At 41.9% G+C, this 24,925-nt stretch overlaps 1 protein-coding gene across 1 annotated transcript; it reads right to left on the bottom strand.

The window, feature by feature from the left end:
• On the bottom strand, positions 1-20,408 carry LOC110527002 (rho-related GTP-binding protein RhoQ). Its single transcript, XM_021608175.2, has 5 exons — positions 19,848-20,408; positions 19,406-19,464; positions 10,547-10,711; positions 2,162-2,257; positions 1-1,908 (listed from the first exon to the last, which is right to left on the bottom strand). The coding sequence occupies exons 1-5, from the start codon at positions 19,987-19,989 to the stop codon at positions 1,747-1,749; spliced, it is 624 nt and encodes a 207-aa protein (XP_021463850.1). The 5' UTR covers positions 19,990-20,408; the 3' UTR covers positions 1-1,746.
• Positions 20,409-24,925: the final 4,517 nt, after the last annotated feature.

Below are 24,925 nucleotides of genomic sequence, written 5' to 3'. Positions count from 1 at the left end.
GATTACATTGTGTGAATCATGGTCTTTGTTGTTCTGGGTTTCGGGAGGAATCACGTGTGACACACTTCGAAGACACTCCTTCCTGTACGAGGTCACCACGGCCTAGCTAGCAACGGATCCAAATCAAGTGTGCCCAATACTGTACTTATAAAAACAACATCTATACATAACCAAACATCATAATGTCCTGTAACACATCCTCAAAGAAGACCCCAAAGAAAGGTTTTAGATAGTAAAACACATTTATTGAGTAGAGAAAAGGGTTAACCAGAAGCTGCACTTGTTTCTGCACCGCTATAGATCCATTCAGTTTACCTCAGTAGCAGCATGTGCCACAACTTCCTGGTAAATAGAGAATGTCAACACTCAATAATCCACTCCGCTCTTCTAGGGAAAACACTACACAGCACAGCAGGCTGGGACAGAGAACGAGAAAGAGAGGAGCACCATATACATTAAAGCTTTAAAAAATAAAAAAAAATTAACAAGTCCAACTTTGGCCTTAAAAACACTAAGATCAGGCAGTCGGCAAGCACCTTCCCAATGGATAGAAAAATGCAAAAAAAAAGAAGAGATATCTTCTGGCTGGGGAAGGCATATGTGTCTGAAGAGGGGGTTGGAATATGGCTGGGGTTGGAATATGGTTGGAGCAGGCTTATTGTGCTCATACATGCACCTCCTTGGCCTTTGGGGGTGGATGTTGTAACCATGGTATGTTCTGTGCTTCAATGACAGAATTGAGGGGTGCCCTTTTCACACTACTGAGCCAAGCCGAACTGAGCTGAATTGGGATGGACTGGTTCTGCAGCCATTAACACACTATGTTCAGGTCAGCACGATAATGCTAATGGTAGGGGTTTGTGGGTCAACTTTTAACTGTGCTTTATTGGACAAGGATAGGTATGTGGAGTGTGCTTCATGTTGTGTGCTTCTCTCCCCAAAGAGTCTGTATCCCACGCAGCTGTGTGCATTCAATTATTTGGCCACCATTGGGTTACTGATTAATTCAAGTCCAAGTTTAGTAATAATACTGCAAGCACCGCAAACTGAGCAAGAAGAGCAGATAATGTTATAAAATGTGGGATTAGTAGAAAAAAAAGACAACTCCCCATAGTTGAGGGGAATAGCCTGTTCTTTTAAACAAAGCATTTCATTGGTTGTGGCTGAGGTGAGTTACTCAAACACACAATGTAAAGCGCTTGGAGGCTTGATGGAAAGCGCCTTCAATAAATGCAATCAACCCATTCGTTAATTGCTACAGCAAATATTATTAAAAATACATGTCATATTAGGAGTTAAATGGGCACGTGATACCTATGGGTTTTCTGACAGCTTACAGCGTGTTTTTTAAAAGTACTTATAAAGGCAAATAAAGTCTTACTGAAGGGCGTTGTTGACTTGGGTATTGTGCTCCTTTGGTAATAAAGCTGCCCCCTAACTCCATTGGTCAACAGCAGGAGAGACAAAACCGCTCAAGAGCCCCAAACTAAAAATAGGGTCCTTGTCCATGTCGGTCCTTCAGCCTCTCTCCCCCCTTTTATGTCCTCTCCGCGGTCTCTGTCATTCGTTCTGGTTTGTATTCATTAGGCACCAAATGGAAGAAAACAGCCTGAAACAGGGTGGGGCTTCCTGATCTTGTCCAATAAGAAATGCTTGTTTTTGTTTTCCGTTTTCACATGTTTTAAAACATTTTCCATTGCATGCCCTAATAAATACGACCCAGGTGTTTTTGGATGTTTGCATCTCTCACGTGATGAGGCAGCAGTTGATATAGCGTGGCCCCAGTCTTCTCTTCAAGACTCCCTTTTTCCTCTTGGGGTTCAGGATAGCGATAATGGCCTCATCAAACACAGTTTTCAGTCCTTTCTGGGTGAGAGCCGAGCATTCCACGTAGACACACGCACCAATCTGGAGAGGAACAGGCTGTCACTCAAAACTATCAACATAGAGGATTAAACCTCATCACCAAGCTAGCTTGGGGAGGAAGTCTTGTGTGTGTGAGACTCAATCAACAAATGCCAAAAACTGAATATATTCAAGCTTCACAATAATTTTAATACAGAATTGGTTTGATGAGGGACAGACCATCTGTGTAAAGTTGTCTCTCCTACACACTAAAAATTCCTTCTAACCTCCCTCCTGGCCCCACAGTGTTACGTACCTCCTTGGCTAGCTTCTGGCCCTGCTCTGTGGTGATGGGTTTTTCCTTCATGTCATTCAGTTTGGCAATGGTCTTGGGGTCATCACGCAGGTCAATCTGAAACAGAGAGAGACAACATTTCCAATCAGCACAGCCAATCTTGAGCAACTTATTCACTTGAGTGAACAACTTGTTCATTCAACTACCCACTGGGCACACCACATAATTTCAAAGCGAATCATTTGGTAATATTTAGTTAATACGTTTGATCAATGAGAATACAACCTATTTTCACCCACTCAAAAAGACAGCCAAAAGTTTGGGAATTTAACAATGTGTTATGGCCATCTTTTCAACCAATTAAAAACCACAACCAAATTCTCCATGTCAGGTTTTTGGTTTTAATTCTCTCACATTATTGCTGCATGTTCAACCATTTAAAAACCAAAAGTTTAAAAAGGGAACAATGTCAGATATTTTGTTTATTTACACGACAACGTTATCACCGTGCTCCATCTAGCACGACAAATGACCTCGACTGCAATTGAGATCATTCAAGTACGTCATGCAACTGATCAATGCCATTCGAGATTCTGCACAGATTTACTCAATCGCAATTGTGAAGATCTCCACAGACCTGCTACTTTTGCATGCTATCTTGAACATGCACACTTTCTATGATTAAGAATATCTTTGTTGCAGTAACCTCAATGTGTCCATAGTGTTTTACTCATTTAACAAGTAAAAAAATATATATATTGGTACATTAGTTTGTAAAATAGCCTTAAATTGAAGGCTATTTACTGGATTACAAAAATGTTTGGTTAACAACACAAGCAAACATTTAAAGGAGATTCCATTTGTGCCACTGAGTCTGGCTTTAATTCCAGTTGGTCTACAAATTAATAATTGATGTCCTGAATTCACATCTCCATTTCAACCAAAAATGTATGTAATAAAAAAATAGGACTAAATCAGAACAATCTTAAAATCCAGTTTGATTGGATTAACTTCTATATTCCATTTGAAATTAACCAAAGCTTGAAACCCTGTATTGTACATTTTCAGTTGAATTTAAACATACCCTTTGGAATGAATTCGATAGCAACAATGAATCTATTAAGTGGAGATTTCTCAATCACTCTCATGATTGGTAACAGTCAGTGGCAAATATCAAAGCTAAGCAGAGCTGGACTAGATGGGAGACCAAATGTATTTTCTTCCCCATTTACAAAGAGCACCCCACATTTCAAAGAGCACCCCACATTTGACTTCAGTTACCAAAGAGGTGCTCTTCCTCTGTTTCACGATTCTTCTATGGAGTTTCGCTGTAGTATTCAAACAGACAATGTTCATCTTGAAGAAATGTGCCATATTAGTCCTTTGCACCATTTCCAAACACAATCCAAACCTTGTTTTCATTTTAGCTTTATTTAACTAGGCTGGTCAGTTAAGAACAAATTCTTATTTTCGATGACAGCCTTGTTCAGGGGCAGAACGACAGATGTTTTACCTTGTCAGCTCGGGGATTCGATCATGTAACCTTTCAGTTACTAGTCCAAAGCTCTAACCACTAGACTACCCGCCGCCCCTACACTCTAACCACTAGGCTACCCCCCGCCCCTACACTCTAACCACTAGGCTACCCTGCTGGTTCTCTATTATATTATTCCTTCATATGTATTCAACTTCAACCATGAGGCATTCGTCCCTTCATTTTCTTTTGAGTGCAGCACACACACAAAATGCACGCTCAGTCACGCTGTTCCTCTCTTACTAACACCCAATATGAGGCCAGGCACCACAGGCTGCCCTTTTAATGTTTTGATTTGTTGGTATTTTGGTCCATTAATATACGTTTTTGTTTTAAAGTAAACATTCAGTGCCTTGCGAAAATATTCGGCCCCCTTGAACTTTGCAACCTTTTGCCACATTTCAGGCTTCAAACATAAAGATATAAAACTGTATTTTTTTGTGAAGAATCAACAACAAGTGGGACACAACCATGAAGTGGAACGACATTTATTGGATATTTCAAACTTTAACAAATCAAAAACGGAAAAATTGGGCGTGCAAAATTATTCAGCCCCCTTAAGTTAATACTTTGTAGCGCCACCTTTTGCTGCGATTACAGCTGTAAGTCGCTTGGGGTATGTCTCTATCAGTTTTGCACATCGAGAGACTGACATTTTTTCCCATTCCTCCTTGCAAAACAGCTCGAGCTCAGTGAGGTTGGATGGAGAGCATTTGTGAACAGCAGTTTTCAGTTCTTTCCACAGATTCTCGATTGGATTCAGGTCTGGACTTTGACTTGGCCATTCTAACACCTGGATATGTTTATTTTTGAACCATTCCATTGTAGATTTTGCTTTATGTTTTGGATCATTGTCTTGTTGGAAGACAAATCTCCGTCCCAGTCTCAGGTCTTTTGCAGACTCCATCAGGTTTTCTTCCAGAATGGTCCTGTATTTGGCTCCATCCATCTTCCCATCAATTTTAACCATCTTCCCTGTCCCTGCTGAAGAAAAGCAGGCCCAAACCATGATGCTGCCACCACCATGTTTGACAGTGGGGATGGTGTGTTCAGCTGTGTTGCTTTTACGCCAAACATAACGTTTTGCATTGTTGCCAAAAAGTTCAATTTTGGTTTCATCTGACCAGAGCACCTTCTTCCACATGTTTGGTGTGTCTCCCAGGTGGCTTGTGGCAAACTTTAAACAACACTTTTTATGGATATCTTTAAGAAATGGCTTTCTTCTTGCCACTCTTCCATAAAGGCCAGATTTGTGCAATATACGACTGATTGTTGTCCTATGGACAGAGTCTCCCACCTCAGCTGTAGATCTCTGCAGTTCATCCAGAGTGATCATGGGCCTCTTGGCTGCATCTCTGATCAGTCTTCTCCTTGTATGAGCTGAAAGTTTAGAGGGACGGCCAGGTCTTGGTAGATTTGCAGTGGTCTGATACTCCTTCCATTTCAATATTATCGCTTGCACAGTGCTCCTTGGGATGTTTAAAGCTTGGGAAATCTTTTTGTATCCAAATCCGGCTTTAAACTTCTTCACAACAGTATCTCGGACCTGCCTGGTGTGTTCCTTGTTCTTCATGATGCTCTCTGCGCTTTTAACGGACCTCTGAGACTATCACAGTGCAGGTGCATTTATACGGAGACTTGATTACACACAGGTGGATTGTATTTATCATCATTAGTCATTTAGGTCAACATTGGATCATTCAGAGATCCTCACTGAACTTCTGGAGAGAGTTTGCTGCACTGAAAGTAAAGGGGCTGAATAATTTTGCACGCCCAATTTTTCAGTTTTTGATTTGTTAAAAAAGTTTGAAATATCCAATAAATGTCGTTCCACTTCATGATTGTGTCCCACTTGTTGTTGATTCTTCACAAAAAAAATACAGTTTTATATCTTTATGTTTGAAGCCTGAAATGTGGCAAAAGGTCGCAAAGTTCAAGGGGGCCGAATACTTTCGCAAGGCACTGTAGTTAGCGGGGTGCGCTAATAGCGTTTCAAACGTCACTCGCTCTGAGACTTGGAGTGGTTGTTCCCCTTGCTCTGCATGGGTAACGCTGCTTCGAATGGTTGCTGTTGTCGTTGTGTTGCTGGTTCGAGCCCAGGGAGGAGCGAGGAGAGGGACGGAAGCTATACTGTTACACTGGCAATACTAAAGTGCCTATAAGAACATCCAATAGTCAAAGGTTAATGAAATACAAATGGTATACCTGGGAATATTGAAGACTCATGTTAAAAGGAACCACCAGCTTTCATATGTTCTCATGTTCTGAGCAAGGAACTTAAAATGTTAGCTTTCTTACATGGCACACTTTTTCACTTTTACTTTCTTCTCCAACACTTTGTTTTTGCATTATTTAAACCAAATTGAACATGTTTCATTATTTATTTGAGGCTAAATTGATTTTATTGATGTATTACATTAAGTTAAAATAAGTGTTAATTCAGTATTGTTGTAATTGCCATTATTACAAATAAATAAATACAAATCGGCCGATTAATCGTTATTGTCTTTTTTTGGTCCTCCAATCATCGGTATCGGCGTTGAAAAGAAAAATCATAGTCGGTCGACCTCTACTACAGAGGGTAGTGCGTACGGCCCAGTACATGACCAGGGCTAAGCTTCCTGCCATCCAGGACCTCTATACCAGGCGGTGTCAGAGGAAGGCCCTAAAAATTGTCAGACTCCAGCCACCCTAGTCATAGACTGTTCTCTCTGCTACCGCACGGCAAGCGATACTGGAGAGCCAAGTCTAGGTCCAAGAGGCTTCCAAACAGCTTCTACCCCCAAGCCATAAAACTCCTGAACACCTAATCAAATGGCTACTCAGACTATTTGCATTGCCCCCACCTCTTCTACACTGCTGCTACTACTCTCTGTTATTATCTATGCATAGTCACTTTAATAACTCTACCTACATGTACGGATTACCTCAATTACCTCGCCATTGGTGCCCCCGCACATTCAGACTGTACCGGTACTCCCTGTATATAGCCCCACTATTGATATTTACTGCTGCTCTTTAATTATTTGTTATTCTTTCTCTTACTTTTTGGGGGGTGTATTTTCTTAAAACTGCATTGTTGGTTAAGGGCTTGTAAGTAAGCATTTCAATGTAAGGTCGCAAGGCACTGTATATACATTTATCAAGTTTTTAAAAAAAAGTATTTATTTTGTTTGTCATACCACTTTCCACTATATTTTAACCACTTTAAAACGGACATTCATCAACAATTTCAAAGCTCACAATATTAAATTACAGAATTTAAAAAGCCAATTTCATAGAGAATGTTACAAACTGGACTATATTTGGTAACTTACTTTCAAGAGGTGCTGTTTGGTAGTCTGAATTCTGAATACTTGTCCTTAACTCCCATTTCCCGAAAGTCAGACTTTTCCGACACGCAAACTAATTTCTTAGTTTCAGAAGCATCTGCATTCAGCAACTTGTGTGGTTATCTTTAGATATATTCTCCAGACTTGCCAAGAGAGAATTTGATGTTGTAAATAATATACTACCGTTCAAAAGTTTGGGGTCACTTAGAAATTTCCTTGCTTGGGAAAGAAAAGCAATTTTTTTCCCATTTTAAAATAGGTCAGAAATACAGTGTAGACAGTCATTTACAACATTAACAATCATAGCTGAAAACAGCTGATTTTTAATGGTATATCTACATAGGTGTACAGAGATCCATTATCAGCAACCATCACTCCGGTGTCCCAAAGGCACGTTGTTAGCTAATCCAAGTTTATTATTTTAAAAGGCTAATTGAGCATTAGAAAACCCTTTTGCAATTATGTTAACACAGCTGAAAACTGTTGACCTGATTTAAAGAAGCAATAAAACTGGCCTTCTTTAGAGTAGTTGAGTATCTGGAGCATCAGCATTTGTGGGTTCGATTCCAGGCTCAAAATGGCCAGAAACAAAGAACTTTCTTCTGAAACCAGTCAGTCTATTCTTGTTCTGAGAAATGAAGGCTATTCCATGCGAGAAATTGCCAAGAAACTGAAGATCTCATACAACGCTGTGTACTACTCCCTTCACAGAACATCGCAAACTAGCTCTAACCAGAATAGAAAGAGTGGCAGGCCCCGGTGCACAACTGAGCAAGAGGACAAGTACATTAGAGTGACTCGTTTGAGAAACAGATGCCTCACAAGTCCTCAACTGGCAGCTTCATTAAATAGTAACCGCAAAACACCAGTCTCGACGTCAACAGTGTAGTGGCGACTCCGGGATGCTGGCCTTCTAGGCAGAGTTCCCTCTGTCCAGTGTCTGTTCTTTTGCCCATCTTAATCTTTTATTTTTATTGGCCAGTCTGAGATATGGCTTACTCTTTGCAACTCTGCCTAGAAGGCCAGCATCACAGAGTTGCCTCTTCACTTTAGAAAGAGTGTTCTTTGGCTGCCATGTGCCTTTTACTGTGGAGTGGCTTCCGTCTGGCCACTCTACCATAAAGGCCTGATTGGTGGAGTGCTGCAGAGATGGTTGTACTTTTGAAAGGTTCTTCAATCTCCACACAGGAACTCTGGAGCTCTGTCAGAGTTACCATTGAGTTTTTGGTCACCTCCCTGACCAAGGCCCTTCTCCCCCGATTGCTCAGTTTGGCCAGGCAGCCAGCTCTAGGAAGAGTCTTGATGGTTCCAAACTTCTTCCATTTAAGAATAATAGAGGGCACCATGTTCTTGGGGACCTTTAATGCTGCAGACATTCTTTGGTACCCTTCCCCAGATCCGTGCCTTGACACAATCCTGTCTCGGAGCCCTACGGACAATTCCTTCGACCTCATGGCTTTATTTTTGGACATGCACTGTCAACTGTGGGACCTTATATAGACAGGTGTGTGCCTTACCAAATCAAGTCCAATCTGAATTTACCGTAGGTGGACTCCAATCAAGTTGTAGAAACATCAAGGATGATCAATGTAAACTCCGGTGTCTATAAATAGTTAGCACAGTTAGATTTACTTAGCACAGTTCGATAAGATGGAAGTTTATGAAATAGGGCCAAATGTAGAGATGTAGTGTAGAGCTCTACAGGTTTTTAGCGAAGTCCAGCCAACCTTTTGATACAGGATTCAGTGATGTGAATCAAAACTGTCACTTGTAACAAAACAAAGGGCCCTATGGTAGATGGCATCCAAACTTTTAAGAGTAGCAGCAGCTGCACTTTGATAGATAACCAAGAACATATGAAAAAGGTTGACTGAATAATCTGATTCCTACTGCTTAGAGAAAGGCACGATCTGTTTCTGTAGAAAAAGACCACTTTAAATCTTCGCTTCTTAACCTGCTCATCTATACCTTTTTTTAATAGTTAAAACCACATCAATCCAAATGCCTAAGCATTTATTTGCGGGACACGTTCGATTGGAGAACCATCTAATGAGTGAACATGTAGTTCATCTGAAACATTCGTGCGAGAGTTTAAAAACATGCATTTTGTTTTGCTCATATTAAGCACAAGTTTTACAAATCTGAGTTCTGTCACTAGGATAACCGTGAAACCAAGAACAGGCGTCATAGCTCAGGCCTATCGAGGACCACTTATTCAAGAAAATAGCATGATCAACAGTATCAAAAGCCTTTAATATGAAGTGTGCTGCTTGGTTTGACAAGATCATCAACAACTAAAGTGGTTACTGTCAAAGCACTATGCCCAGGCCTAAACCCTGATTGGTTAACATTCAAAAACACATTTCTCAAATAAAAAGGGCAAAGTTGTACATATACCAAGGATTCAAGAATCTTAGCTAGACGCGAAAGCCTTAAAATGGGACGATAATTGTTAAAGATCTCTACTTTCTCCACCCTTATGGAGTGGCAGCACAAGAGCGGATTTCGATATTTTTGGAATATTTCCGGATAACAATGTTAAATAAAACTAAAACATTTGGGTTATTGAGCCAACAACGATGGGCGCTGCACACTTAAGCAGACCAGGATCCAATTGGCCGGCCCCTGTAGATTTCTTGTCTATTGCTAGCAAAGCATCTAGGGCTTATTTTTCTGTAAGTAGCCTAAAATAAAAGCTTGAACTCAGTTTCCCCTATCAGTACCCAGCCTAATATCGTTGTGAATAGTCTTAGAATTGCTTTCAAAGAGAGAGCCCGTTGAAATAAAATGGTGATTAAAACATCATTTAATGAAATATTGCCTCATTTGCACATTTTAATAAATTATTTCAGAAAAATGGTGGGGGGGGATATACACTACTTTACCACACATGCCCAACTGATACGTGTAACAAACTCTTTATTGAGACAAACATTCATTAACACTTCTGTGGTAGTGTTTGATTTGTGGCTCTGGTCATCTGTGAATTGATTGGCTCCACATCAGTATGTGAATTGATTGGGTCCACATCAGTATGCAGTGTGAGAATGTGAGTTACGGTGGGACTGACAAGAGAAGTAAATATCAGCTGAAAGAACGATAAATCACAGGCCCACTCCACTAAACTCACCACCACCAATATGGACATTTTCTATTTCTGGTGGCCAGGGAATTGCTGGCGGAGAGACACCCATAAGTGTGGTTTGATCTTTTGGAAAGTATTTGAGAGTTACTAAAAAGTTCAATTTACTCTTACTATTAAGTTCCATCTACTTTTTAATGATTCGGGAACTATTCACCTATATTTCTTTTTGCATGTTCGTGAATGGTCTTAAGAATGACATAAACCAGTGTATAGTACATTTAAGTGGAGGCTCAGTTTTATAATCCACCTCCCCTGTCAATGTGAAGTAGGGCGTGAGAATGAGTAGGGTGGATGAGGATAGCACATGCCAGGTGAATTCAATACACTCTGTGAAACTCAGCATGTGAAATGGCCAGGACAAAGTATAGAGACAGGCTATGGGTGGGGTGGCTCACCTGAGTGCCTATGAGGAGGTAGGGGACACTTGGGGCATACTCCTGCAGCTCGGTGACCCACTCCTCCCTCACATTCTGGAAACTAGCCGGGTTGACCACAGAAAAGCAGATGAGGAAGACATCGGTCATGGGGTACGACAAAGGCCTCAAGCGGTCATAGTCCTCCTGGAGAAATGTAAGGGCGGGTAATAAGAGACACAGGAGAGGGAGAAGTTAGGGGAGCGGGAACAAAGACACTGGGGAGAAAGAGAGCAACAGCCTTCCTTACATAATATCCACCAAAAGACTACCACATCCTCAGAGTTAATACTCATGAATTATTAAACCGTATGAAAAATGAGCTCCAAAATGCAGCTATTATGTGCTTATCTACCGGACTTCACCATGCACAACACAACACAGCACACTGCCAAGCTACCAGGCTGTTTTATGAGAACAATGAACACTTTTATATGAAGAGAGTGATAAACATTTAGCCATTAGAATTTAGTTTTGAAATGGAGGGATGTGCCGATTTCTACAGATGACCTCCATCAGATAGCAGCTTTTCTATCCGTCTCTCTCTGACTGTGGCTATTGGGCATTATTTCCCATTAGCAGTACTTTACAGGAAGCAGTGCGGAAGGCATCAGACAAACTGCCATCTCCGATAGGCCTCAGTTTATTGTGTGGCGGCAATAGCTAATTCACATATCCAACATGGTCCGGTCTGTGTAAATGAGATCAAGCATTTCCTCATTGCTCCCTGATACCCAATTCTGAGAGGATGTCCTTCTACATCACCGGCACACTCTGAATGACCCGAGTTTATACATGCAGAGTGCACACATGAAGACTGGTGATGGATAAGGTGGCAAGCTTGAAGGAAGTAAATCATCGTTAATATGACTGTCTGACTAGCTCAACAAACTAACTTAACATTGATCAGGTAAAAAAACAGAAAAATCTAAGTGAATTAAATTCTGTGCACTGGATAATTTAAGAAGTCTTGGACGACCTAGTGGCGATGCTATGATAGCATCTGTTACTACCACTTGGGGGTGGTAAGTAACTTAGTGGTTAGAGTAACCGAAAGGTTGCTGGATCGAATCCCCGAGCTGACAAGATAAAAATCTGTCGTTCTGCCCCTGAACAAGGCAATTGGCTTACCGTGGAACAGTGGGTTGTCATTGTCAATAAGAATTTGTTCTTAAATGATTTGCCTAGTTAAATAAATAAAAGGTTATTGTGAGAGCAGTGGTTTCAAGAACTGATGGAAATAGAAATAGCCTTCAGGAAACTTAGCTGATGTCTTACAGAAAATATGCTGATACTTCTGCTTTCTAGTCCATTTCAAACGCATGTAAAAAATCAAATTGCATTTGTCACATGCTTCGTAAACAACAGGTGTAGACTAACAGTGAAATGCTTACTTAGAGGCCCCTCCCAACAATGCAGAGAGAAAGAGAAAGAAAAGTATTAACATGTAATAATAAAAGTAATAATAAATACACAATGAGAAACGAGAACTCAAAGTATTCAGACCACTTGACCTTTTCCACATTTTGTTACGTTACAGCCGCCCCCCTCAATCTACACACAACGCCCCATAATGACAAAGCAAAAACAGGTTGACATTTTTACACATTTTCAATTTGAAAAAAAAACTGATATTTACATAAGTGTTCAGGCCCTTTACTCAGTATTTTGTTGAAGCACCTTTGGCAGCGATTACAGCCTCGGTCTTCTTGGGTATGACGCTACAAGCTTGGCACACCTGTATTTGGGGAGTTTCTCCCATTCTTCTCTGCAGATCCTCAATCTCTGTCAGGTTGGATGGGGAGCGTCGCTGCACAGCTATTTTCAGGTCTCTCCAGAGATGTTCGATCTGGTTCAAGTCCGGGGTTCTGGTTGGGCCACTCAAGAACATTCAGAGACCTGTCCCGAAGCCACTCCTGCGTTGTCTTGGCTGTGTGCTTAAGGTTGTTATCCTGTTGAAAGGTGAACCTTCACCCCAATCTGAGGTCTGGAGAGCTCTGGAGCAGGTTTTCATCAAGGAGCTCTCTGTACTTGCCCCGTTTAGCTTTCCCTCGAATCTTGTATGATGCTGCCATCACCACGCTTCACCGTAGCGCCAAGGACTACATGCTTTCTGGTAAGTTTTGATTACAATACTGGGTGGGGTGAATATATTTTTTGACATCCATGATTTTTAGTAAATAGTAGCCTACAGCAAAGTGTGTTTAAATAATTTCTAACTTGTTAACAAATCCTGCTACTTACAGTGCCTTGCGAAAGTATTCGCCCCCCTTGAATTTTGCGACCTTTTGCCACATTTCAGGCTTCAAACATAAAGCTATAAAACTGTATTTTTTTGTGAAGAATCAACAACAAGTGGGACACAATCATGAAGTGGAACGACATTTATTGGATATTTCAAACTTTTTTAACAAATCAAAAACTGAAAAATTGGGCGTGCAAAATTATTCAGCCCCCTTAAGTTAATACTTTGTAGCGCCACCTTTTGCTGCGATTACAGCTGTAAGTCGCTTGGGGTATGTCTCTATCAGTTTTGCACATCGAGAGACTGACATTTTTTCCCATTCCTCCTTGCAAAACAGCTCGAGCTCAGTGAGGTTGGATGGAGAGCATTTGTGAACAGCAGTTTTCAGTTCTTTCCACAGATTCTCGATTGGATTCAGGTCTGGACTTTGACTTGGCCATTCTAACACCTGGATATGTTTATTTTTGAACCATTCCATTGTAGATTTTGCTTTATGTTTTGGATCATTGTCTTGTTGGAAGACAAATCTCCGTCCCAGTCTCAGGTCTTTTGCAGACTCCATCAGGTTCTCTTCCAGAATGGTCCTGTATTTGGCTCCATCCATCTTCCCATCAATTTTAACCATCTTCCCTGTCCCTGCTGAAGAAAAGCAGGCCCAAACCATGATGCTGCCACCACCATGTTTGACAGTGGGGATGGTGTGTTTAGGGTGATGAGCTGTGTTGCTTTTACGCCAAACATAATGTTTTGTATTGTTGCCAAAAAGTTCAATTTTGGTTTCATCTGACCAGAGCACCTTCTTCCACATGTTTGGTGTGTCTCCCAGGTGGCTTGTGGCAAACTTTAAACGACACTTTTTATGGATATCTTTAAGAAATGGCTTTATTCTTGCCACTCTTCCATAAAGGGCAGATTTGTGCAATATACGACTGATTGTTGTCCTATGGACAGAGTCTCCCACCTCAGCTGTAGATCTCTGCAGTTCATCCAGAGTGATCATGGGCCTCTTGGCTGCATCTCTGATCAGTCTTCTCCTTGTATGAGCTGAAAGTTTAGAGGGACGGCCAGGTCTTGGTAGATTTGCAGTGGTCTGATACTCCTTCCATTTCAATATTATCGCTTGCACAGTGCTCCTTGGGATGTTTAAAGCTTGGGAAATATTTTTGTATCCAAATCCGGCTTTAAACTTCTTCACAACAGTATCTCGGACCTGCCTGGTGTGTTCCTTGTTCTTCATGATGCTCTCTGCGCTTTTAACGGACCTCTGAGACTATCACAGTGCAGGTGCATTTATACGGAGACTTGATTACACACAGGTGGATTGTATTTATCATCATTAGTCATTTAGGTCAACATTGGATCATTCAGAGATCCTCACTGAACTTCTGGAGAGAGTTTGCTGCACTGAAAGTAAAGGGGCTGAATAATTTTGCACCCCCAATTTTTCAGTTTTTGATTTGTTAAAAAAGTTTGAAATATCCAATAAATGTCGTTCCACTTCATGATTGTGTCCCACTTGTTGTTGATTCTTCACAAAAAAATACAGTTTTATATCTTTATGTTTGAAGCCTGAAATGTGGCAAAAGGTCGCAAAGTTCAAGGGGGCCGAATACTTTCGCAAGGCACTGTAGTTGTTGATACCATGTGAGTTTTAGCTGGCTTGAGCCTGATAACCGAGGAGTGTTAATTCACCCGTTTCCATACATGTTTCATTTTAAAACATTTCTCTCAAAGGAGTTGTTTAATCTAACTGTTTATCTGTACATGGAATTGTAATCATTTTTTAAACTAATTTTTATTCTAATCTTTACAGGAAATGTCAAGGTCACTATCTGATATGTGGAGACATTTCACTGCATCTAATGTAGAAGGAAAAGCGGTGTACATTTGCAAATATTGTGCCAAATCATAAGTGAAGAATGCAACAAAGATGCAGAATCATCTGGCCAAGTGCATAAAGTTCCCTCAGCGCTCACAACAAGCAACCTCTGACAAAAGTAAATCGGACACCTTATGGATAGCAACAGCTCATGGTCCTCCTGGAATCAAAGTTTTTTTGACTCAATGGAGGAATGTAGTCAGAGAAATGCTGATGAATGTCTCGCTCAAGCTGTGTATGCAACTGGTTCACCTCTGATGCACACAGGCAATGTGTATTGGAATGGATTTCTGAATGTTCTTTGCCCATCATGCACCCCACCAAACATACATGCTTTATCTACTCATTTGCTGGGTGCAGAGTTCAACAGAGTTCAAGTGAAGGTCAAGCAAATCATAGAGAAAGTAGACTGTATTGTAGTCATCTCTGATGGATGGTCGATTGTTCGTGGGCAAGGAATAATTAACTACATCATCTCCACCCCTCAACCAGTATTCTACAAGAGCACAGACACAAGGGACAACAGACACACCGGTCTCTACATTGCAAATGAGCTGAAGGCAGTCATCAATGACCTTGGACCACAGAAGGTATTTGCACTGGTGACAGACAATGCTGCAAACATGAAGGCTGCTCGGTCTAAAGTGGAAGAGTCCTACCCTCACATCACACCCATTGGCTGTGCTGCTCATGCATTGAATCTGCTCCTCAAGGACATCATGGCTCTGACAACAATGGATACACTCTACAAGAGAGCCATGGTTAGGTATGTGAAGGGTCATCAAGTTATAGCAGCAATCTACCTCTCCAAGCACAGTGAGAAGAATAGGAGCACCCCATTGTAGCTGTCCAGCAACACCCATTGGGGTGGTGTTATCATGTTTCGCCAAGAAATGGCCATATCACAGTCTGCCGATATGGACAGCCCCATCAAGAGGATCCACCTGGATAACTTATTTTGGGAGAGAGTGGTAAGGAGCCTGAAACCTATAGCAGTAGCCATTGCACAGATTGAGTGAGACAATGCCATCCTGTCTGATGTTCAGACTCTGCTTGCAGATGTAAGAGAAGAAATCCGTACTGCCCTGCCCACTTCATTGTTGCTCCAAGCAGAGGAAACTGCAGTTCTGAAATACATCAAAAAGCGTGAAGACTTCTGCCTGAAGCCCATACACGCCCCAGCATACATGATGGACCCCAAGTATGCTGGCAAGAGCATCCTGTCTGGTGCAGAGTTGAACAAGGCCTATGGTGTCATCACTACCGTGTCTCACCACCTTGACCTGGATGAGGGCAAGGTTCTTGGCAGTCTGGCGAAGTACACTTCCAAGCAAGGGCTTTGGGATGGAGATGCAATATGGCAGACGTGCCAACATATTTCATCAGCCACCTGGTGCAAGGGACTATGTGGATCTGAGGCTCTTTCCCCTGTTGCCTTCAACATACAAGGGTTGAAAAATTGGTGGTCATCTGGGAAATTTGAGGCTTTTTGAGCCTGACAACGAGCCATCCTCAACAAGGTTGGAAAGTGAGTGAAGATGAGGCCTCAGAGTCTGATGGTCAAGAGGTGGACATTGAGGAGGTCCAGGGAGATTACATGGAAGCCTGAGAGGAAGACAACCAAAGCTTTAGTTTCTAGGTTATCATTTTACAGATTTATGTTGAAAATGTTTTTGGGAGATGCGATGGATCATTGGGGATCATTCAATATTCCCTTTTGTTCAGTGAAATAATCCCATGTGAAGAGTCAACTCATTTAATTAAAGTTCAATTCCTAACAATTTTCTTTATTATTTTTCTATTGGAAGGATGTAATAATTTGCAATTGTCTACTTAAAATAAGGAAAAATGTTTGTCTCCATATGATATGGTAAATATCCCATGCAAAAAATATTACATTTAAATGGTATTAATATTAATTTGCATATATTTCCGTTAATTCCTATATGCCCGTTAATTCCCATATATTCCTGTTAATTCCCATATCTGAATATTCCCCAAAATGTGCAACCCTAGACGCAGTCCATGCAAACAAACAGATCTCTAGTTAAAACCAACAGATTTTGCTGGATATTTTTTTATTATGTTAATTCGATTTCCACCGGGGAGCAGAAATTGTAGGCTAAGGGTTAAGAAACTAATAAAGGTACTCATGGCAGGGCATATTCCAACCGCTCTCCCCATACGGGTTCTTACATTTCGATCAGGGCGAGGCTTTCTATAGCATTTCTACTTGGCTGGGTATGTGATCTCAGCTGTGAGTGTGTCGAGTCACTGACATGACAGTCTATGTTATCAGCGAGTCCCTCCTCCTCGTGCCTGGCGGCTGTGTCAGAGACGCCTGTTCCAACATAGCCACAAGGAGAATAACAAGCGCAGGCACTACGCTTCATGGCCCATCCTCAAAACTGTCTGAACACTGCACTGTAAAAGGGTTACTGTGAATTGTACAGTAACTTACTGGTAGTTGGTTGCCAGCTAGTAACTGCATTTCATATTACATATTACAGTACTTCACGGTTCATCCCCAAAACTGTCTGAGCATTTACCAACATGGGGACTAAAGTGATAGTTCAGACTGAGGTATCCCATTCAAGGTGATTACATCACATGCCAAATAATGGAGCTTTAGACCTATGGTGGTCAATGGTGAAACAGTTTAAAACATCCATCAGCAACCTTCATCTAGCTGTAGTGTTCAAATGTGAACGACATGTCTAGTGCTGCCATTGGTGTTCAGCTGAGTGGAGAGGAACAAGGCCCCGTGGCAGCAGCAGAGCAGAGACCACTTTACTCTACCCCCTGCTGGGATGTCTAGGGGTCACATCTCAGGGAGGGCACAAAACCTAATGAGGCACTATACAAAACAAAAGGGGGGGTGGGGGGGGGGGGGCATCACAGAACAGTGACAGAGGCATGTGCAACTGAGTGTGAGGAGTGCGAGTGCAGGAGGGAGTGAGCAAATGAGAAACTGAGCAGCAAAAAAAAAAGGGAACGAGTGAAGAGTGAGTAGAGAGAGCCCAGTGTTGCCATGGGTACAACAGCACTTAACATCCACTTCCTGCTTCCCCCTCCTATCCACAGCAGCAATGCTAGCTTTCTATGATTAGTGCATCAGCCAGGGAGAGGATGAATGAACAAATCAATAAAGTATATTCCATTCTGTTCCTTCTGTTCTTGGCCCACATGTTCAAGAGCTAAGAAATGTGACTGAACGTGTTACGTATAGATGCATGAAATACACGGCTGGTGGAATAAGTGTTACACAGACGAAATGAGAGACTCATTTCTCTCCTCTTTGAGCAAATGGTTAATCATCTTCCCCTATGAAACAGCTGACGATTCCGGGAGCTTCAGCTCTGCCAGGGGCATAAGTATTAAAAGGTCTTTGGAGCCAATAAAACATGTCTGATGCAGAGCAGAAGGTGGGGACTGTAGCAGGAGACTGTGATTTAGCGGGTGGGTGGCTGGGTTGGATGAGGTTCCTCAACAGAGAGGGGGTATAGTATTTAGCATTGCATTCTTCCACACCCCCGGCCCGAGCCTCCTATAGGGCTGTATTATAGGGTTCCAGAGCAGATTTGCAGTTTTTCGCTCCCCACTCACTCTGTTTTTTCCCCTCTGTCTCAGCCAGCCCCTCGGTCTCTATTCCCTCTTTGATCAGATGCTGAAGTTAAACATTACCAGCTGGCCTTGTGCTCAAAAGCATAAAGAGATCAGCCGAGGTGGAGGAGTTGGAGGGGCTGCGTTTGAAGAGAAGTAACTACTCTCTGTGGCCTCTGCGCCCACAGTCGACATCTGGGAAACTTCTCAATTTCACAGACGGTCTGAATTAGAAAACAAAAAAGGCTCCAGATATGGAATTGCAATCAAACACCAAAGAGCAACGAAAAGCTGTGTGAAACACTACTGAAATGTAGTTTTAAGATCATATAGTTTCTCTAAAGAATTAGTTATGGTAGCCACAGATTCGAGTGGGAATAATTATTTGGGATTGTTGGAGACAATAGCTAAACTATTCATGTACTTATATTTGATTAATGAACAAACAAATGGGCCTTATAGTATTATTTCTCAACCTCAAAACCTATTCACCAGACGAATAATGTTTCAGTTCAGGACCTATTTGGACTTTACACAGTTAAAAAAAATTGGGTTCGGGGGAAGAGTGTTAGCAATTCGTCGCTGCATGTGACATGCCTTAACTTTCAGACCCAGCTTGGAAAAACAGAGCTAATGGTCTTAGAGGAGAACGTGAGTGTGTGTTTACACGAGAGCTTGCTGACAGGGAGTGAAAATGTTATGGCTGTGCACATTTGACTGCGTGCTGCTGTGTACAGTGCGAGTTGAGTGATACACTTGCAGATTTGAATGCTACATTGTAAAGAACCAACCCATAAACAAGACAGTGACAACCTCCCTACTGGACATAGGACCCCTGTTCTCTACATAATAGACCTATTGAAATGCTTAACGAGGCCTACAACCACGGTCTATCACACACCAGACTGACTGGAAACTAGAGCAATGTGGAGAAAACCGTCACCTGTTGCAGTTTAGAGTGATCAGAATTTCAAGCTTGTGGGTGTGTCTAGAGCACCATTGGTTAACAGTGGGGGGGGGGGGGGGGGGGGGGGGACACACACATCGGGAGAGGTTGTGTCCTTGGACGTGGCATGCTTGGCAACCAGCCAGAGTAAAAATAAACTCACTGTACCTGACCAGCTGTGTCATACAGTCCCAATAAGTACTGCTTTCCGCCAACATTGACACTCACTGCAAAGCAATGAAAAAGTTTAGAGAGAGACAGAGGGATCTCTTATCCCAAGTGGTTTTGCTGATAGAAACAGATGTATTCCTATGCAATCTGAGACAAAGAAAGTAGAAAAGGTAAGCATTGCACTACATTCAAACACACACTTCACTTTCCCCTGAACATTGGAATGTAGGGACTATTCAAACAAATTGGCATAGAGATTAAACTCATGCAACAGTAACTAGATTACCAGAGTGTCAGATTTTATTAGGAAGGATCGGGTAACTGGAAATGATTCAATTCGAGATCTCTCTCGCTCACACACACACACACCACACCACACCACACCACACACCGCCTAAATGTTCATGTAAGATCATGACATGTTCCAAAATCACCTTACCTGCATAATGGTCAAACACAGTGGGCACATACTCCTCTGGAAAGGCGTCGTTGGCATAGCTCATCAACAGACACGTTTTGCCCACAGCACCGTCTCCAACCACAACGCATTTCAACATAAGAGTACCAGTTCCGTTTGCCATGATGATCCTATCATTACCACCATCCTCCGACGCCCTGTTTTCCTGAGCTGCACGGAGATCCCCACACCACTGGCATTACCAGAGACGGAGACCAAATGCGCGACTCACCGAAACCAATGGAAACTCCATTTCTCCTTCCTCCTGTCCAGTTCGCAAATGTGGCCTTAAAACCCCTTTATTTCCACACTGCATACACAAAAAGCACAGGCACTGTGCAGAGTGGCTATTTACCGGTTCAGCAAAGTCTAGAAAGTCTCAGCAGTCGAAACGGGTTCGCCCTAGTCCCCAGTCCCCCGCCCTATCGTTGATGTATTTGCGAGACGCGCTTGGAAGCCCGCTGCTTAGCCTGTTCCCCAGTTCGCCCCTTGACTCTCGGTCTCTCGCCTAGTTTGCATTGGCACTATAGAAAAGGTGAGTTCGCTTGTTGTAGAGGCGGGGCTATATCTGAGACCAATGGGTTTTGGTAAAAATCCATAGATTGTGGATAGTTTATTGATATTAGGCTAACTTCTTTGCTATATTGTTGAAGTGTCTCCAAATAGCATTTGTTTCATCGTTATTACACTTGATTTGCATCTTCAAACACAACATTTTAGTCATAGCCCATACCCTACGTATAATGGTGTTAAATCCAGATGAATCCCAAATGATGGCATAATTGCCCAGAATCATTAGCCAAAACAAAAGTATGACAATAATGTCATGATGACCTGAAGAGGGAGGGGAGAGAGTAGCGTGATCATCTTGCAGATGGAGACACCACAGGGAGTGGATGCTGTGCAAATACAGTATACAGGAAGAGAAGACTTGGCCTCTGTGTTGCACTTGGACAGGTGTGGGTTGACTCCTTGAATTAGCGCACCCAGACCCATTATCTTCAAGGAGGAAGAACAAGCAAACAAACACACTTGCACGCAAGCGCACATATGCACACACACACACACACACACATCTGTTTGATAGTGGTGAGAACAGCTGTATTGTTACACATGTTTGTCCCAGAAAACAGATGATGTCCTGGACTTCTCTCTCCTACCCTACTTCCATTTGATAGCATATGCCACATGTGCACAAATGCATACATTCTCCCACACAACATACGTCATATCCACTTTGTTGATAGTCCCTAGCCAGATTGTACAACTGTACAACTGTACAATCAGCATCAAGGGGCGTGGCTCCCCTGAGCTACGAAGCTGTAGCTTTCAACCTCCGCTGTAGCGCTACCATAACGTTTGACAAGGGGCCTGTTCGTTTTGGATGGCCCGGTGCCCCGGGTGAATGGAGAATTTTGTCAAAACCAATGGAATGGTATGTGTAAACTCCGTCCACCCGGGGCACCAGCCTATGCAAAAGGAACCCAGCCAGTTGCTGCAGCTTTCACGTGATCAAACAATTACCTCATACTTGCTGTTCAAAACATGTAGCATAGTAGGTGTTATGAACCAATCAGAGAAGATAAGTAACAGCATTTAGTCGAATTCCAAATGAGACTATCTGCATTGTTTTTATGTAGTCTAATGAATACACATATAATGCATATATTAATTTGCTATATATGTATATATGTATATAAAACCTTGCTTCATTTTACAGAGCATGACTAGTAGGCCTAAGCTAGGCTACTGGTGTAAGTTTGATGTTGGTAAGCTACATGAGTTCATTAGTGAGCTGCTGACCTTATTTCCCAGTGGATGACTTCAATATCAACTGTCTCTTTGTAACCAGACTAGGTTTAAAGGTGAAGGTATCTATAAAAGACAGGGCTGCTGTCCCAGTAGCCCCTCTTTGACAGTCAAAGTTTGACTGTTTCGATTGACCAGTCTTGTTTAGAAAACTGGAATGAAATGAAAAGTCCCAGTATCTTCGGTAACGGATACGTCTGCAGCACTTTCTTGGCGGATTGATCATTGGATTCGTTTGCTCTTCAGATTTCTAGATAAGACCTTTTTCATGTGACATGTGCACACAGACACACACATGCTAGCATGCACATACATGTTTTATTACATACATTTTTCTATATTACAGCCTTATTCTAAAATGTATTAAATTGTTTTTTTCTCCCCCACTCATCGATCTACAAACAATATCCCATAATGACAAAGCAAAAACAGGTTTTGGGCATTTATAAAAAAAAATTGCACAGCTATTTTCAGGTCTCTCCAGAGATGTTTGAACGGGTTCAAATCCGGGCTCTGGCTGGGCATTCAGAGACTTGTCCCGAAGCTACTCCTGCATTGTCTTGGCTGTGTGCTTAGGGTTGTTGTCTCACCATGCTTCACCGTAGGGATGGTGCCAGGTTTCCTCCAGATGTGACGCTTGGCATTCTGGCCAAAGAGTTTAATCTTGGTTTCATCCTACCAGAGAATCTTGTTTCTCATGGTCTGAGAGTTTTTAGGTGCCTTTTGGCAAACTCCAAGCTGGCTGTCATGTGCCTTTTACTAAGGAGTGGCTTCCGTCTGGCCACTCTACCATAAAGGCCTGATTGGTGAAGTGCTGCAGAGATGGTTGTCCTTCTGTAAGGTTCTCCCATCTCCACGGAGGAACACTAGAGCTCTGTCAGAGTGACCATCGGTCACCTCCCTGACCAAGGCCCTTTTCCCCCGATTGCTCAGTTTGGCCGGAAGGCCAGCTACAAGAAGAGTCTTGGTGGTTCCAAACGTCTTCCATTTAAGAATGATGGAGGCCACTGTGTTCTTGGGGCCTCGGATCTCTACGGACAATTCCTTCAATCTCATGCCTTGGTTTTTGTAGAAACATCTCAAGGATGATCAATGGAAACAGGATGCATCTGAGCTCAATTTCAAATCTCATAGCAAAGGGTCTGAATACTTATGTAAATGTTATATTTCAGTTCACAAACATTTCTGAAAACTTGTTTTTGCTTTGTCATTATGGGGTATTGTTTGTAGATTGATGAGGGAATAAAACAATTGAAATAATTTTAGAACAGGGCTGTAACGTACAACATGTGGAAAAAGTCAAGGGGTTTGAAAACTTCCCGAATGCACTGTATGCAAACATGTACACACACACACACACACAGTTCTAGGGTATGAGCCCAGGCTTCACTAAAGAATATGGCTTGTAATTTCACCAAACCCTCAGTGTGGTCCTGCACGACAAGTTCTTATTTACATAAGATCTCATCTCACGGCTTTAGGATTTCTCTCCTGTCTTTTTGCACATCTTCACTTCCATTGATTGATGCAGATCGTAAGGGGATAGGAAAACATTGTGTGCGTGTGTGTGTGCACGCATGTGTCCATACGTACATGCATTTCTGTCTCCTCTTGAGGTCTCTGAGGTATCAAGGCTCATTACCTACACTACTACAAAAGATCACTATACGTGAGTAATCCTTTTGTTATGTTCACCTTTGCACACAAAACATTTTCCTCCATGACCTGTGTAATGAGGGACGTTACTGTGAATGAATGGTGTTGCTGTGTGAGAGAGCGTCTCTCTTTCGATTGTGTCTCACAGCTCATTTTCCCTTGTGGGTTATAGGTGTGACTACAGAGGTAGCAGCCACAGGAAAATGTTGGGTCCTAGCAACAGAAATATGTATCTCCCTACTCTGCTGATCTGGTAGATGCCACTGTATTATGAGAGGTGTAGTGAGGTCATGGGTTGACCGGTGGGATCTTCAATGGTGTCTATAGAAATCTTACAGTATCTTAAGACATATCCAGGAGCGACAGAACCATGGATGGCATAGACTGTCCTATTTATATATATTTTTTAAAATTGTGATTTTAGCTAAATCATTTCTAATATACATTCTTTCCAAAGTATTTATATTTTATTTTAGTAGGAAGAAAGTCTCTTGAGCGAGCGACCTGAGAAAATTTCAGCATAGGAAAGCATTACAAGTGTACATGGTCCAAGAAATAAAATAAATACCAAACAAAAGAGAAAATACATCATATTGAATCAGAATCAAGTTTCTAAAATCTATAAAATGTACCCTATGATATAATAATAATAATATAATAATAATAATCATTTCAATTGGTCATCTAGCATGTCCTTGAGCTCATACAGTGATACTTTCCCTGTGTCTCAAGTTGCTAGTTGTAAAATGTACCAAGACCTTAATGTAGTAGACCTATAGATAAAGTAGATCACTGAATACATCTGGACGAGTTGAGGTAACAATGAAATTCAAAATGAACGGTTCTCTAATGACCTCAAGTGGCATATTTGCATAACTGCTGTAAAAATATGGTACGATCAGTATCATTGACCACCAGTGACTCTTTTTAAAAATGTAACTAGGCAAGTCAGTGAAGAACAAATTCCTATTTACAATAACGGCCTACCCCGGCCAAACCCGGACGACGCTGGGCCAATTGTGTGTTGCCCTATGGGACTCCCAATCACGGCCGGATGCAGCCTGGATTCGAGCGATGTACTGGAGTGACACCTCTTGCACTGAGATGCAGTGACTTAGACCACTGTGCCACTCGGGACACTTGACACAAGAACAATGTGGCACTTCACAAAGCGGCTTGTATGGACAACTTAAGAGTTATGGTCAGAAAGAGCATTATAACTGATACAGTAGGCCTACAATGACCAGCTACTCGGATTCGCATACTATGAATCTGTGACTCACAACCACCGTCTTAGTGGATGTGTTTCTTTACGCTGTGCATGAGTGACAACTGATCACATGCATGACGAATGCAAATGAGTGTAAAGAAATGTAAATTCAAGGCTTACTCATAACATCTTGAAGCCCTACTTAGGCTCTTTGACCTGTTTGAAATACCCTTCATTATGGCATAATACTTTATAAATCAGCAATATATTATATTACTTCCTCTGAAATCAAAGGTGTCAGTTCAGTTCTCCACTGATCAAAGCTGTTGTAATGCAATGAGTTCTTCAGAAAAAGTTCTTCAGAATAAAACAAACAAATGTAAAC

Source organism: Oncorhynchus mykiss, chromosome 1, assembly GCF_013265735.2.
Source record: "Oncorhynchus mykiss isolate Arlee chromosome 1, USDA_OmykA_1.1, whole genome shotgun sequence".
Taxonomy (NCBI): domain Eukaryota; kingdom Metazoa; phylum Chordata; class Actinopteri; order Salmoniformes; family Salmonidae; genus Oncorhynchus; species Oncorhynchus mykiss.
The sequence above is the reverse complement of the archived record's forward strand: the minus strand, read 5'-3'. Positions and strand labels throughout refer to the sequence as shown.

Bases quoted from the DNA above. Each gene is read 5' to 3' on its own strand.
- LOC110527002 (XM_021608175.2), bottom strand. From the start codon at position 19,989: ATGGCAAACGGAACTGGTACTCTTATGTTGAAATGCGTTGTGGTTGGA. The intron at 19,465-19,847 runs GTAAGGTGATTT...ATTGCTTTGCAG, and splicing joins TGTGTTTGACCATTATGCAG to TGAGTGTCAATGTTGGCGGA. The intron at 2,258-10,546 runs GTGAGCCACCCC...TCTCTGTTTCAG, and splicing joins ACCTCCTCATAGGCACTCAG to ATTGACCTGCGTGATGACCC.